General features: G+C 42.5%; 1 protein-coding gene across 3 annotated transcripts in view; it reads left to right on the top strand.

Annotated features, from left to right (window-relative positions):
* LOC138292733 (cytochrome P450 2D15-like) overlaps positions 1-16,730 on the top strand; it is a 335,835-nt gene that overhangs the window by 23,337 nt on the left and 295,768 nt on the right. For all 3 annotated transcript variants that reach the window (XM_069231469.1, XM_069231468.1, XM_069231470.1), the window contains exon 2: positions 12,597-12,768. In XM_069231469.1, the coding sequence (XP_069087570.1) occupies positions 12,597-12,768 (172 nt within the window). The remainder of the gene's footprint in view (positions 1-12,596; positions 12,769-16,730) is intronic.

The following is a 16,730-nucleotide window of genomic DNA, read 5'->3' on the forward strand; positions in this document are numbered from 1 at the left end:
ATGTAGAGGGAAAAGTGATGGGTCACAAGGTTTCATTCTTAGTTGATACAGGAGCTACACGCTCTACAATCAGAAGTGCAGAGGTTCCAAAATTGCCACTTTCAGGGCGTACCATAAGAGTGGTAGGAGTAGCAAACCAGTACTTGACAAATCCGATTACTGACCCAGTTCAAGTTGAGATTGGTAACTTCCAGGGACTGCATAAGTTTGTAGTCTGTGATTCCAGCCCTGTGTCCCTACTGGGAAGAGACTTACTGTGAAAGACAAAACTTTTGATTACCTGTTCTAATGAAGGGATTGAAGTGCAAACAAGCAGCGATGATGAGGGGGATGATGGCCAGTTTTCAGAATTAGAGTCAGAGACTACAAATGAAGATTACCCTTTGATAACCTTATTCCTGATGCTTACAGTGACTGACTTGCCAGCCGAGTTGCAGGGAACGGTGACAGAGAAAGTGTGGGACCTGACAGGAAAGGAGGTGGGACTGATAAAAGGAGTAGAACCGGTTAAAGTACAGGTTAAGCCGAACGCAGTGTTTCCCCAGGTTCCGCAGTACCACATGGCACAAGATGTCCTTATTCAGGTGTCACAGATAATTGCGGACTTTGTAAAGCAAGGTGTTCTGAAGGAGGTATTGACCAGCCCATGTAATTCGCCAATAATGGGTCTGAAAAAGCCATGTGGGAAGGTTCGAATTGTGCAGAATTTGAGGAAAATAAACAAGATTGTGGTAAAATGTTGCCCCATAGTGCTGAATCCAGCAGTAATCATGTTCCAGGTTCCGTGTGATGCAGAATGGTTCACAGTTGTGGACTTGTCACAAGCGTTCTTTTTGGTGCCTCTTCATGAGGACAGTCAATTTTTATTCAGTTTCAAATTCCTGGACAAGGTGTACAGTTGGTGCAGAATTCCTCAAGGGTTTTCTGAGTCACCTTCATCTTCAATCAGATATTGAAAAAGGACTTGGAGTCGCTAGAATTGCCTTTCAGTTCAACTCTAGTGCAATACATTGATGACTTGTTGATTGCGTCCCCAATTGCCCTATTGAATCATTTGGGAAAGAACGGAAATAAAGTGTCCCCAAAGAAGCTGCAGTACTGTCAGAAGGAGGTAAAATACTTAGGGCACTTGATTGAGAAAGGGTCCAGGAGAATATCAAAAGAAAGGGTGACGGCCATACTGCAGATGAATCCCCCAACAACCAAGAGAGATGTCAGGATGTTTTTGGGAATGGTGGGCTACTGTCATCAGTGGATTCCTAACTTTTCGATTATCTCTAAACCATTGATAAAGCTGACAGGCAAGGAAACTAAGGATGATCTGTAAACCATAATTTTGTCTGAGGAAGAGCTTGAGTCATTCATGGAATTGAGAGAGTGCATGTGTAGGGCACAAGCCTTAGGTATGTCTGATTATACGAAACCTTTTCTACTGTTTTGTCATGAACTTGATGCTTGTTCTTTGTCTGTCTTAACACAGGTCCATGGAGGTGCAAACCACCCTGTAGCATATTATTCAGCTACTTTGGACCCAGTCGCAGCAGCCTTACCGGGTTGCTTGCGTGCAGTTGCAGCAGTTGGTCAGAGCCTCACACAGTGTGAAGGCATAGTGATGGGACACCCCCTAACAGTAATGGTTCCACATTCAGTTGAAATTTTGCTAACTCAAACTAAAACTCAGCATATGACAAATGCCCGACTTACCCGATATGAGACAATTATTCTGGGATCACCCAATGTTTCCTTGAAAAGATGTACTGTATTGAACCCAGCAACTCTACTTCTTGTTGAAAACACTGAGATTAACAATACAGAGGAGGTGGAGCACGACTGTCTTGAGGTAACAGAATTATGTACCAAACCCAGACCTGACATTAAAGACATACAGTTAGAAGAAAATGACTGCATAATGTTTGTTGATGGATCCTGCTTGAGAGACTCAGTCCGAATACTGAGAGCCGGTTATGCTGTGTGTACAATCACTGGTATTATAGAAGCTTCCTGGCTCGAAAGAGTGTATTCCGCACAAGTGGCTGAATTAATTGCCCTTACTAAGGCATGCCACGCAGCTGAAAATCTGAAAGTCACTATCTCTACAGACAGCAAATATGGATTCGGACTTGTACATGATTTTGGCCAATTGTGGTCACAAAGGGGTTTCATGACCTCTTCTGGTTCACCAGTGAAAAATAGCGAACAGATTAAGGATTTGTTGCATGCGATTCAGTTACCTCTTGATATTGCTGTGGTGAAATGCAATGCTCATGTTAAGTCACAAGACTTTGTGTCAATGGGAAACGGCTATGCAGATCAAGTCACAAGATTTTGCGCATTGAACTGTATATCGCTCAAGGATCAGTGGAAATTGTTACCGCAAACTGAAAATGAAACATGTTTGAACTTTGCATTAAGAGTGGTTGACACATTAGATTAGCTAAAATCACTGCAGGGTCGTGCTAGCAGAGAGGAAAAACGCTCCTGTTAGAGAATGCAATGTGGGTCTCAGAGGAGGGGAAGTTGGTTTTGCCAAACAGTCTTTTGCCACAGTTCGCAAGACTTTATCATGGACAGGCACACCTTGGGAGAGACGCAATTATCAGATTGTTCAAAATTGATTGGTTTAACTCGAAATTCAGACAAGCCGCAGAAGTTACCTGTCACAGGTGCATCATCTGCCAACAGATGAATGCAGGAAAAGGGACTGTGGTGACTTTGAGCCACATAGGGAGAGCTGAAGGTCCGTTTCGCAGGATGCAGATGGATTTCATTGAGATGCCCGTGTGTGGAGGCTTGAGGTACGTGTTGGTGATTATGTGTGTTTTCAGTCACTTGATTGAAGCTTACCCTACTGGTACAGACAAAGGAGCTACTGACCGAAGATGTGCAAAAAATTACAGAAGGATGAAATCATACCGGACGTGCTACCTCTGAAGACGTCAATCATATGGACCAATAAAATGCTTGTGAACTAATGTGGGGTGAAAGATATAATGACATAATCTGTTTTAATTGGCTAAAGATAGTGGGGTGCAAAATTTGTCCAATCAAATTTTAGGGAAATGTACAACGAAAAAGGGATAAAAAGCTATGACACGGGGAGCCATTTAGATTGGTTAGGGAAATGCTTCTGATTTGATCCAAAAACATTGTCACTCTGCTTGGTGACTTATATGGTTTTACTTAAACCATCCTCTTCCTTAGATTGCCCAATTTTAACTTTACCTCCTTATGAGGGAAGTGCCCCTTTCCCCGAGACCTGAGTTTTGACTGATGGCGAATCAACTGATGTCCTGAAGACGAAGACCGAACCTGAGTGCTGACCCAAACCTTGGAGGGTAACTATGACAATTAAATTGTGATTTGTCTGTTTGCTTTTACTTTCTAGGTACCAACTGCTTACTTTTGACAGATACCATAGCTAGATGTTTTCCAAATTGGTGTTCTAAATTGTTTTGCATGAAGCCCAACATGCCAATGCTAATTAGTGGTTAGGACAGGGGTTCACTAAACTGACGCAAATAGACAAACGACTGAATCCATGCTTTGTTGAACTGACGCGTTGATGACACTCTGCTGAAATCGACCTATGTTGATGCTGTGTTATGTTCTATTAATTGCTTACCTTGCTTTGATAAATTCTTATCGGAGTTGCCAAATTATGACAATGTTATTGAATGTTTTAGTTTTGAGATTAACACACCTGCTTTTAGAATTGTAATCAATAGGGAATAAATCTCATAAAATTCTACTAAACTGGTGTGGTTATTCATGACTGCAAGGTCATGGTGGCGTCTTGAGTTGATTAATGTCTTTGAATAAAGTAAAATGTATTTTTGTGATAAATATTGATGATATTATTCATGTATTGATTAAAATATTGATTAGCTAACTCACCCTAAGGTGTCTCTCAACTGGGTCAAAAGATTCATTGGCCTAAAACGAGTCCTGATGTTTAATAAATTATCATAGAGGGGCTCGTTAACACTACCATTGGCTGAGATTTATTCAAGCATTCCATTCATCACCCTTTTGTATACTTTAGTTACTCATAAATTCCAGGCATGAAGAAACAATAACATTCATAGATCTCACATGAAAGGGAGGTTAGACCAAATGAAGGAGGTACTGCAAGCACCAAAGGTCAGAAAAGAAGGGCTCAACAACATTGGCTGCTCATACATAGAGAGAGAAAGAAATTCAGAATTCCCAGACTCCCTTAGTTGAACATGAAGTAGGGAAGATGTCTAAGCGCACAGGCGAAACCAAGTTTAAAGAGTTAGATGTCAGGGTGATAATGCCAATCTCTGCACTACACCGCAGACAACTGGGCAGTGAGATAGGTGAAAGATTGAACCAACACTTTTTGACCTCTGCTAGAAGGAAAGGAGTTGATACCATCAATCCCAAATCACTGAGTTCAGTCTCATCCAGGCCCACAGGAGAAGTGTTAAACTGGTGCTTTGAAATGCCACTTACTATTTTAAGAGAATCAGAGTGAGTGCACAGATTTTATCTAATGCTGTCCTAACTTGGTTACGGTTGGTGATAGAACAAGTATGATGCTTCACAGTGACCTAACCACAGCCTGTGTGGACTAAAGTTATGTTTGTGCCTATAAATTGTTGTTGTGTGACAACTCTTTACAACAACATGGTCCTGTAGGGACATTTTGAAATTAGACCGAAGCTGGCAGGGTCAGTTGCATTAAGGAAAGGCTTTTGCATCTGATGTACCATTGCCTGGATGAAAATCACAAACTGACGTGAGATTTTGAAGCAGATGATGATGCAAAAAGAGCAGTATATAATCACTATGTGTTTTTTCTTAAAAAGCTAGGCTTACATTTTGAATAGGTTAGGGAAGGGATGTCCTGCATGGGTTCAGGACTGGATCCGTGTCAGAATTTCAGGATAATCACCGTTTATGTTACATCTAGATTTATGTATGGCTGTTCTACAAATCGGACCCTTCTGAAAAAGCTTTAGACACCATAGTGCAAACTTACAAAGTACTCAAGCTACATACTGCAGTGCGTGAAAGGGAGAGCACAGGATAATGCCATACCTACTAATATATGGCGTTATTTCTTTCTCCCTCTCCGCTGGTGCACTTTAGGCTGATTGGCACCAGTGCACACAAATTGCACCATTACAAAATGCTATGCTTAGACAGTTTACACATTTCCAAGCTTGTAAACGTGTTTTACGGTATAGCACACATGAATTAGTTGGAAACGTTCAGAGAAAAGAAAATGTTTCTCCACCTTTACGCCTGCCTCGAGGAGGTGTAAATCTTTGTCACAAAGCCCTGTTTAGTTATTTAGTGGGTAGAGCTTTGCATCAACAATCAAGAATGATATTGTGGGAACGCCCATTTACCATCTATTTGATGCCCCCTTGACAAAGGGTAGTTCAAAGAAATACTTGGCGCTACTATCTATTATTTTAGGGCTACTTTCCAGCACAAATCAAGATTTTCACTGGAAAGTAAATACTTAATCAAGACTTTTCACTGGTTTATGTCACTTTATGTAACTTTGCGGTGGTGCAAAGCTTTGCTAAATCTGGCTCAACTTCTTTTGGGTGTCAAAGCTACAAGGCGGACTGGAGTATTTTCTTAAATTAAGCAGACTGTTGACTTTTTCTAGACTGATGTGTGCAACTGCAAAGTGCAGGTGTCTAGCTTAGAGGAAAGTAAGAGGAGTACCAGCACCACTCCTTGGTCCTCAGGGTGCTCCGGCCAATCCTAAAGCTGCCAGCAGCATGAAAGCAGTGTTAGGATTGGCAGCAGTGCAATCTGGGAGCCTGTGCCTGCTGTGAGGACCGACGAGGAAGGTTTTTCTTTTATTATTATTATTTTTGTTTGTCCTCCCCACCGCCATGCGCCATGCCTCCCTGCCCATTTTCCCCTTCACGAGCTGCGACTGAGAAAAGAGTTTGACTATTTGTAGTATCTATGCATAGTAGTGAGAATCATAGGTTTACAACAGTATGTACTCAGCTGGAGCCACAGCAGTAATCTTTGACCTGGTGCCCATCTACCACAGGTCCATCAGGTCAAAGTGACACTTGGTTTACTGTATTTAGGGATTTAGAGCAGAGAGACTACCACTCATTTTCTCTACCAAGGACCAAGGGTATGCAAGGCCACTCCAAATAGCGTCACCTGAATTTTTGTTTTCAGAAAGCAAAGTCCCACTTTAGGAGTTTTTTCTTCCCAGAAAATATAAGCCTTTGTTCTGTGGGTGTAACAGACACAACGCCTGTTTGGCAAAATTCAATACCTTCAGTGAATCCACCACACTGGCAACTCCACTGAAGGCAGGAAGATTCCTTCCTGCCTGTAAATGATCTCTAAATCTGGTGGCCTGTTCTCTGTCAGGGAACCAAAGGCCTTTGTTGACCTAGTGGGCTGGCAGGCAACTTGCTAGTGTCTAAATGATGGCGAAAGATTGTTGCTCAATAAACCCTCTGCATTTCCTCGCTGTTTGTTGGCTACAACTTTGATTTTAAGTTCTCAGTGCCACTGTCTCATGTCTATTTTTTTAGGAACCTTGCGAAATAATCAAATTTACTCTTTATTTTTACCACTCCTCCTGGGAGCCTTTAGAGTTCATTTACCTCACCTATGAAGATATAATATACGTAATAGCTTTTTATGTAATATTGTGGAATATAGTGGTCGTTGTTGAATCAGTTTGATAAATATTAGTTGTAGCATTATAAGGTATAAATTATACAATATATTTGCATTTTTTTGCATGATCTGAAATTTAATGTGAAATTGATCTTTTAAATTTAATTAGACATTTTTAACTTCGTAATAGTTGTTGGGTTTGTAGGAGATCAGGGTGGGAGGTAATTTTATTTTTGTTTTTATTTTTTTAAATTCATAAATAATTGCTTTGGACATTCAATTAATTGATAATTTGGTATGTAAATGAATTATTTGATCAAATGTTATTTTTTTAATTGTTGCATGGTTTATACGTTTATTTCGTTATAATTATACAATTATGTAAATTATTTAAATAATTATTGTTTTAATTTCCATTGGTTTATTCAATAAATACTATATATTAATAATGATTCATTTTTTTTTAAATTAATTTCAGTTGTTTTGTTGGTGTTTTGCTTTTTGGATTGTGGAGAGATAACTCTATTTATTTGAAATATTTACATTTTTTTCTATTTCATTAGTTTATTTGTAACATAAAATTGTATTTTTAGAATTTAATTTTATTTGATTACTATTTAATAAATATATGTTTTATTTTAAATATGATTTATTTTGTTTTTTAAAAATATTTAGGAATTGGAATAGTAAATCTGGCCTCAAAAAGTCTACCGCTTTCCCTACTTTTGCTTACATTGGAGTGTGACTAGTAAATCTAACCTCTCCAAAATCCAACTCATTACCTGCTTTTGTTTACATTGGAGAAGTAACAGTACATTTGATCCCTCCGAAGTATATTTTCCCTACTGTTGTCCAGATTGAAGTGGTAGTGGTACATCTGACACCCCCATTCAAGGTCTAAACCTTTGCCTATTGTTGCTTACCTTGCAGTTGGAATAATAAACCTAAACTCTCCAAAATCCACCACTTTCCCTTCTTTGCTTAGGTTGGAGTAGGAATAGTACATTTGACCCTTCAAAAATGCAACGGTTTCCCAGATGTTGCTCCAATTCATCAGATGTTTTTTCAATATTTTCAGAGATCGCATGCAAAATATGTAAACCCAATATTTAGTATGCAAACTCGATTTTTTGGTTTCCTATATTTTTGTCACAATATTTGTGCAGTGTAATGTTTTTGTTCTTGATATTTTGTCATACAAGCAAAAATAATTTATGCCATTACTGTTTCCTCTCTTGTCTGCTTTTGTATATTGTGGCAACTAGTTTTACAAGTACACTGGTTCAAAAACGTGCAGCCTCCAATACTGTTGTTTAATTTTAACCTGCAATCGCTCAATAAAAATCACTGTCACTACATTCCCCGGTATGTGCCAGTCGTTCTGCATTTCTTTGTGCTTTCTTCTCTGTTTCTTCCATCACAAAGCAATCCTTAGGAAATGCTCGCATTTGACAATTATCACTTATTTATTCTTCTTGGCAGTAAAGAGAGCCTCTAGTAAGTACGAAACAACTGGGGCTGGGGCAAAAATGGCGAGGTGGACCAGCCCCATGCCATCCCTTCCCCATGGGCTATTTTTTGTTTAGTATTACATTACTTTTCTTTATTTTACCCTTCAACAATTGGATTGTCAGGGAACATGCCATCCCCATCAGTAAAGTGTGTGTGTATGTGTGTGTGTTTGTATTCACTGAAAAACCACAAAAGTTAAAGAAATGTTTCATTTAAGTGAAAATGTCAGTTAAACTTACCATTTTAAATGACCAAACCACTGGAATTCACCAGTTTTAGAATTCACCATTTTCAGTTATCTCAAATAATTGTAACTCACGGCCTAAAGTAACTATAACTAGTTCCCCCGCCATGCATAGTGTTGCCATCATTGATGTTGCAGTAATGTTATCATTGATGTCATAGAACATTTCGCAATTGATGTACTATGGAAGGTAATTAGCAGTGCATGTCAAGTTACTTTAGGGCACGCGTTAGTTACTTAACAGAACTATAACTGGTGATACACACACACACACAAACACACACACACACACACACGCCCTCCCCCACCACATGCCTAATAGCATATTTGGAACAAAATATCTTTGGACATCTATGCATACATAAGCCATCACACTTATATACACCAGCATATACAAACCACTAAACATACAGGTTCGTACATAGATAGACACACACACGACATAAAGGCACACAAATATTGCCAGACAAGATTCATTCGGTCAGACACTACATTAGAACACTGTTTACCCCCTCTGCAGAGGAAATTCAGTTTGGCTGGAGAAAACAGTGAAGAGTGAAAAGACATGTAATCCTTGTCATTTCCATTGGTGAGCAGTGAAACACAAATGATTGGCTCCTGCTAATTTTTTATATTTTTTTGACTGTCCTGGTGATTACCTGGGACACCCACTGCGTTTTTTTTAAATTTGTGTTGCTGGTGGAGCCCTTTGGCCTTGTTTCACCACCGGGTCCCTGCAAACTGCCCCGTGGGACACACAATAGCTGGCAATGTGTGCACTTTCTTTTCCTAAAAAATAAAACTGGAGTGCCCCACGTAGCTTTATCTTTTGATGGGAGTTCCAAAGGAGCTCTAGGGCCCCTGCGGCTGCACAGGCTCTCTGCAAGTGGCCCAATGGGCTGCACAGTTTCCTTGCCAATGCTTCCTTTTGTTGATGAAAGTGGGGTGCCTAGGTGCCCACCCAAGGCACCCTATGGCATTACTCACATTGGGGACCACAGGGGGGAGCCCCATACTCACCACCCTGCCGGATTCTCTGCCTGCACCCACCCCAGCTTCAGCTGGAGATGGCATTGCTCTCACCCTGTGGGAGTAGCTTTCTTTTGTTCCCAGCAGGCATGAGCAATCCTTAAGTCTCCCTGTCAGGAAGAACGCAGGCAAGAAAAACATTTATGTGCTCCCACTTAGCAGGAGCAGCTTTCTGCTCCTGTTCGGTGCGAGCACATGACCGTTCCCTGCCAGTACTCTGGGGAGCAGGGAAACCACTGTCTCCCAGGGAATGGGATCCACCAGACACCACAACGGAGCCGGCCCCGGGATGATGGGGACCCCAGGGCTATAGAGTGGCTCTAGGAGGTGGGCTGCATGCCTCTCTCCCCTTTAATTAATTATCCGCCTTGGAGATGGGGTCCCTGGGACCACAAGCAGGCTCATGGGAGGGCACAAGTCCCTCTCCCCTTTAAAACAAGTATTGGCCCGGGAGTTGGGGTCCCTGGGGCCTCAAGTAGGTTAGGGGAGGGGGGCACACATGCTACCCTCAACTATAAAAATGATTGTGCCCCAACCCCAGGTAATGTCCTTTTCCAGGCTTTTTTTTTTAAAGCACAGGAGTACGCGCAAATTTGTAGTAAGTTTCTTACTTAAAAATTGTTTTTGGCCCACGGTGTTTTTGGCCACAGTGGTACAAATGTTTCTAGGCCCCTGCTTGCTGGATCATCCTAATACTTTTCAGAAGGGAGCTTAGGTGAACAAGACTTATTTTTTTAGAAGGTTTGTGAAGATTCGTCAAATGGCACCAAAGTTATCAGGAAACCAAAAAATGCTTTCCTGTGGGAACTTGTTCCTAACTATAACTACCCAGTGGCAACTTGGAAAATTAGACTCAGCTACAGCCCAACTGGCTGAATGAATTACACCAAATTTGGTAGCTAGAACTTGATCCAAGAGGAAAGTTTTTTGTGATTTGATGTAAGTCCACTAAGTAGTTTGGAGAAATTAAGGTTTAAAAATAATTGTATATATCACACTATGGAGGATCCACAGATCCAACAGATCAAAAGATTTGCTCTGATTGGCTGCCACCACATCAACAGAGATATGGTGGCAGCCATCTTAGGACTTGAGACTCATGCCCCTATCCTGGAAAAAAATGTAGGAAATACTTGTGGGGCAGGTTGGGAATACTCTGTCCCCATAGCCATGGGGGTGGTGGGGTCCCTGAGGCCAACAACATTATTTTGTTGACTGGATCAATGGTGCTCCCACCCTTTCTCTGTTTTAAAGCAACTGGGTGAGTCTGGGCCACGGGGTGTTGCCCTCTGGAGGTCACAATTGGCTGTTTTTCAATTGGTGCCACAATTCTACAGAGGATGCATGGATCTGTAGTGCAGATAAAAAAATACAGCAATCTCCTGCCCTTTTTCTTTTGAAAAACAACGGGGGAGGCACCAGGGGTGCAACACACTATTTTCTTTTGGGGGGTACGCTACCTTCCTCCCCATCCCCCAGAGCTCTTTAAACAATTAGGGAACGTGCACACACATCCACCCTGGAGCCTCTATGAGGCCTCAAATACTCCTTCCCCTGGGACTGTTTTGATTACTAGCGAATGTTGCCCCGTCCCAGAGCTTCTATCAGGCACCAGGGCCCCCTATACCCAGGGCTGTGTTCAATTTGAGGGAAGGGACATGCAGCCCCCCTCCCCAAGCTGCAGTAGGATCCTGGAGGCCCCATCCCCTGGGGCCTTTGTTGCTTTACCGGGTAGTGGGGTGTCGGGTCCACCACACTGAGCTTAGATGAGCTTAGGGATCCCATCTCCCAGGGCCAGATGCAAGCCAGAACACTGTTGCTTTCTGCCCAGGAGAGTGCGGGCACACCCTGGCTGCACTCTCCCGGGTGAAGAAAAATGCAACTTTGATCTGCCCACTTGGGAGCTGTGAAAAATACTGCTCCTGCCAGGTGGGAGCAAGGTGAGTGAACCCACTCCTGCCAGCACCCTTATGGCATCCAAAGATTAAGGCAGTATGGGTGCCCAGGGCGAGCACCAGAGTACCCACTTATAAAAAAAAATGCCAGCTCCCACTGGTACCCAGAATGCATGTTGGCGGGAAAGCTTGCCGGGCCGCAGGGACATTGGGGCTACCCCTGCAGCCCCCAACAATGTTGTAATGTGGGTGTCCCGGGTGGCCGCTGGGACATCCATTTTTAAAACAAAAAAGCCAGCTCCTGCTGTACACATTATGATTGCTAGCCGGGGGTCTGGCCGGGTCCGCTGAGGCAGCCAGTCCTTGGGGCTTCCCCCACGGCCTCATACATTTTTGGCGATATGGGTGCAACAAGCAAAATTTAAAAACACATACACAAAAAGTCTCCTGGGTCACTGAATTCATGACCCAAGGAGAGCTTACCATATTTTTTAAAGCACTCTCAACTGGAACTGTATGTTCTTCAGCTGGAAAGTAGAGCCCCCTTGTGGTTGGTTCCATAGCTGCATTTTGTAGCTTGAGACATTTTTTTAAAAAAAAGGCTCAGACGTGTTTAATGTATTTTGAATAATGCTTTATTAAAATTAACTTGAGACAAACAATATTAAACATTGCAATATATGAATTTATGAAATATACATTTGTAGTTATTAGTGACTTTTTGACAAAGCCAATATGTCTGCTTTGAATGTTGATGTGCTGACCCCTTGCTTGCCCATTGCTTTTTATATTTTGGTGTTCTGACCTTCTGACAAAGCCAGCATTGAAGGACATCCATTACATTACACCATGACATAGCCAACTGTGCATGCCCGCAGAGCAGGGTGGGTGCATGTACGGGATTGGCTATGTGCTTTGGGGGATTAGGCGCCTGTGGGGGGTTTGGGCCCAGGCCATTGTTTCTTCTTTTCCCATTCCTCCTTCTCTTCCCTCCTTCCATCAATGCCCTTTTTACTTGCCTTTACTTTACTCCCTGTGTTTTTTTTCTCTCACTTAGCTACTTTAGTTCCCTTCTTTCAGTTTATTTCTTTCCTTTTTTCATTCCATATGGTTACATTCACCACTCATTCCTCGCACTTCTTTTTGCTTGATCCTTTTCGTTTTACACCTGTTTTTTTCATTTTGACTTTTTCAGTTCTTTCTTAATCTCTTTTTTCTTTGACTGTCTTAAATGACCCAATTATGTTTTCTAAGTCATGTCTTTATTTCTCTCCTCGCAGCTTCGTAAGAAGTATGGAAACGTTTTCAGCCTACAGTTCTGCTGGACAAATGTGGTTGTCTTGAATGAATTTGTAGTGATGAAAGAGGCGCTTATTAACAAATCTGAAGACATTGCAGACCGACCACCTTTTCCAATTTATGAGCACCTAGGACTTCAAGAGCACAGTGAAGGTGAGTGTTTGCATTTCAATAACTCTAGTAAAAGCAACCTATCAGGAAAATTCACATCTGCTGTGATTTTTACGTTTAGAGTCGTATAGCACTATCTCAAGATCACCCATTTCGGTTTGCATTAATATTGCATTGACCTCCCGTGACTTAATAAAGAAAGCATACATTTACTATTTGTAATTACACCCATATTTATCTTTGGAAGTAGGTATAAGAAGCAATAAAATAGTAGCATATACTTAGAGTACAAAGAAGTGGACTGTAAACGTAGTTCATGTACTATTTATTTCCATGCTATTAATCGATTGCACTATAGCGACCCACCACCGATTTTCATACTTCATTATGACCATTGCACATAGACATGGTGGAAAGGGATGAGCTGGCAATGCCATTATCAGTAGTCGTTTTTTTCACCTTATTTAGAAGTGGATGACAATTTGGGGTAACAGCTGCCAGGAATACTGTCTGTGATGATCATTTCTGTACAATTTTTTTCCGTAACAAACTGGAAGAGACATAGCTTCACAGTTAGGAGGACATATACAATATTACTCGGTTTCCTCTGACTATTACCAATGCAATTTTCAGTAATTGTGAACAATTGCAGAAGACCTTGTTAATTATCCAGAGAGGGAAAATGTCCTCTTACATGATTGCCAAATATTTCTTCTGCTGTGCATCATTAGAACCACTTCCTAATGTCCTCCCTATTTATACATGCTTTTATTTTCTGTGTTTGCTGTAACATGGACATGTCAGCTTGTGGCCATAGTGCTACTCTTTTCCTTTTATTTTGTTTTATGCTCTTTGACTGCTCACACTGGCAAGTCTTTTCCCTTCTATCCTTAGTATCTACAATTCCAACTCTGTCACCAGTCTTTTAAGTATTAGCATGCTGCTCTTTATGGTTGCAGGAATGTATTTAGCAGGAGAAACAAATGGCTTGGGAAAACTAAGAACAGCAGATACACCTAAGTATAATTTCTCTGAAGAGTCTGCACTCATTTGAGTATCTGCACCAGTCATAGAGTTGGCCTCTTTTTGATTTGTCTGACTATTGGCTGCTCCCCAGTCATCATAACGTCCCAATTAACTTCCACGAATCTATTGTCATCAGAAATATTACTATGCACTTAAGGTGAGTTAATAATACTTTATGGGTAGATATGTTCTGAGGTCTAGATTCTTGAATCGAATCTGCTTGCCACCACTGTCAGCCTGTTCTCCATTGTCAAAGGGACTCAGTGGCAACTGGAAAACCCTGGTGACAAATCTCCTAGTGATGGTGTGGGACAGCTGTTCAGATATAGTACGCACTTAAATATCAAATAATAATAGGATGTCCCAGTGAGTTCTATTACTTAATTTAGGCCTTTTACCCTCTTTAAATTTAATAAAAGAGTAAAATATTATATTACTACATTAATACAATTCTATTCAATAAGGGACATCCAACTTCCTTTCTGTGCAGCAAATCTACAAAATTCATGTACGTAAAGAAATGAGGAGCAAAGTTTCTCAGATTATTTCAGAGAGAATGCCTCATGTCATAGTTCTCTTTGTGTGCACCAAGAGTGTTCTCATGTGTCCTTTCAATGAATCACAGAGAATTATAGAGCATGAACTTGTCACCCTGGGGGGTCTTCAGGCACTGGAGGATGGTCTGTGAGCCATGGCTGATTGGTGATGGTGGTCGAAAAGCCAACTCTTTAGCTGTCTTCTGAAGCCTTCTAGACAAGAGATAATGTGTAGGTGGAGGGGGAAGTCGTTCCAGGACTTGGCAGCAAGGTGGGAGAAGGAGCGGCCACCAAGGCATTCCCGGCGGATGCAGGGGACTTAGGCAAGGTAGGCTGAGCGGAACTCTCTGGTGGGTTGGTGGAATGTTATGCGTTGTTTATATAGGCAGATGCAACATCATGGAGGGCTTTGTAAGCATGTGTGAAGAGCTTGAAGTGGCATCTTTGCTGGACTGGGAGCCAGTGAAGGACCCTAAGGTGGGGAGAAATGCTGGTTCTTCTGGGGAGGTAGAGGATGAGTCTCGCTGCTGTTTTCTGGATGGTCTGGAAGCGGTTAAGTAGCTGCTTTGTGCTTCCGGCATACAGGGCGTGCCGTAGTCTATGCGGCTGGAGATGAGGGCCTTGGTGACAGACTTACTGGTCTTGATGGGGATCCATTGGAAGATCTTTCAGAGCATGCAGAGGATGTAGAAGCAAGAAGAAGAGACAGCACTGATCTGTTGTTTCATGATGAATTGGCTCTCCAGGATAATGCAGAGATTGCGTGCGTTTTTGGTAGGGGTGGGAGGGAATCCTAGGGGAGGACATGTTCCCAAAGATGAGGGTCTAATCTTGTCTACATTTAGTTTGAGGCAGATGATCCTCATTCAGCTGGCAATTTCGGTTATGGTGTTTAGGAGGTTCCTTTATGTGGTGGAGGCGTCGTCGGTGAGAGACAGGACAAACTGGGACTCATTGGCGTAGGAGAGGATGTTCAAGCCATGGGTGCTTGCGATGTCGCCAGTGGATGTAGGTGTTGAAGAGGGTTGGGGCTGAGGACGGAGCCCTGGGGGATGCCACAGATGATGTCTTTGGGTGGGAAGACGAAGGGGGCAGGAAGATTCTCTGAATATATCCGGAGAGGAAGGAGACGATCTATCGGAGTGTGTTGTTTTGGATGCCAATGCTGTGGAGTCTGTTGATGAGGGTATGGTGCGATACGATGTCGATGGTCGGAGACTGGCCGAGGAGGATGAGGGCTGGTGTTCCTCCTAGGAGGAGGTGTCTAATATTGGTGGTTGCTGCGGTCGGCATGGTCTTGGTACTGTGGTTGGGCCGGAAGCCAGATTGGGATGGGTTGATCAGGCCATTGTTTTCAAGGACGTCCATGAGCTGGTGATTGATAGCCTTTTCAAAGAGTTTGGCGGGGAAAGGGAGGATCAAGATAGATAGGTCGTTTTTGAGCTCGTTAGGGTCAACTGAGGGTTTCTTCGAAAGGGGCTTGACCTCGGTGTGCTTCCAGGCATCAGTGACAATGGCTGTGGACATGGGGGATTTGAGAATTTCTGTGAGGGAGGCTCCGATTAGTTATCTTCCTAGGTTGTGAAAGCGATTAGGGCATGGGTCCTTGGGGGATCCAAAGTGGATGTAGGTCACGATTGCGATTCTGTCTTTGGTGGAGAGATGTTTCCTTTTGGAGATCTGGTGGGGTGGGGAGTTGTGGGTTGGGATTCGGAGGTGGTCGAGGTCAGTGGGCTGGAGGTCGACGTTGCTGTGGATGTCGGCAATCTTATGGTGAAAGAAGTCCGAGAGGCCTGTTGCAGAAGATTTGGGAGGGGTGAATAGTGTTCTCTGTGGTGATAGGCAGGAGAATTCTCTGATGATAATGAATCATTCTTTGGCATACTTCGTGCTGGTCTCGGTGCAGGTGTTTAGTGCTTCTATTTTTCTCTCCCTGATATGGTAGTGGTAACTGTTGAGGGTGGTTCTAAAGTAGTCGAGATTGGTGGAGGTCTTGTTGCTCCACCAGTGTTGTTCTAGTTTCCCCTAGTGGGGTTTGAGGCTTAGGACTTCTGGAGTGAACCACCATGCCTTCTTGGTGGGTTTTCTATTGGTGGTACACTTTAAGGGGCTACGGTTTCAGCTGCTCAGGAGATCCAGTTGGTGAAGTTTTGGACGCTGTGTTTGAGTGTGTCTGCAGCCTTTTTGTACTGCATTTGCTGTGTCGCAATATGCTAGATTTAGTTAGTCTCAACTCAAGGTTATGGAGACAGCATGAACCCAACAATTTCCCGAGTACATGTGACCACAACTGTAAAGGCAAGAACAGTAGATAAACCTGAGGAATTCAGGTGATGGGGGTCGTGAACAAGTAAAGTAACAAGGTGGTAAGGTCAACTCCCTGGGCTAGAATCACATCGGTGGAGCCACATACTACTGTATATATTATTCAGTGATGGCCGC

This window comes from Pleurodeles waltl, chromosome 4_2 (genome assembly GCF_031143425.1).
Source record: "Pleurodeles waltl isolate 20211129_DDA chromosome 4_2, aPleWal1.hap1.20221129, whole genome shotgun sequence".
Taxonomy (NCBI): Eukaryota; Metazoa; Chordata; class Amphibia; order Caudata; family Salamandridae; genus Pleurodeles; species Pleurodeles waltl.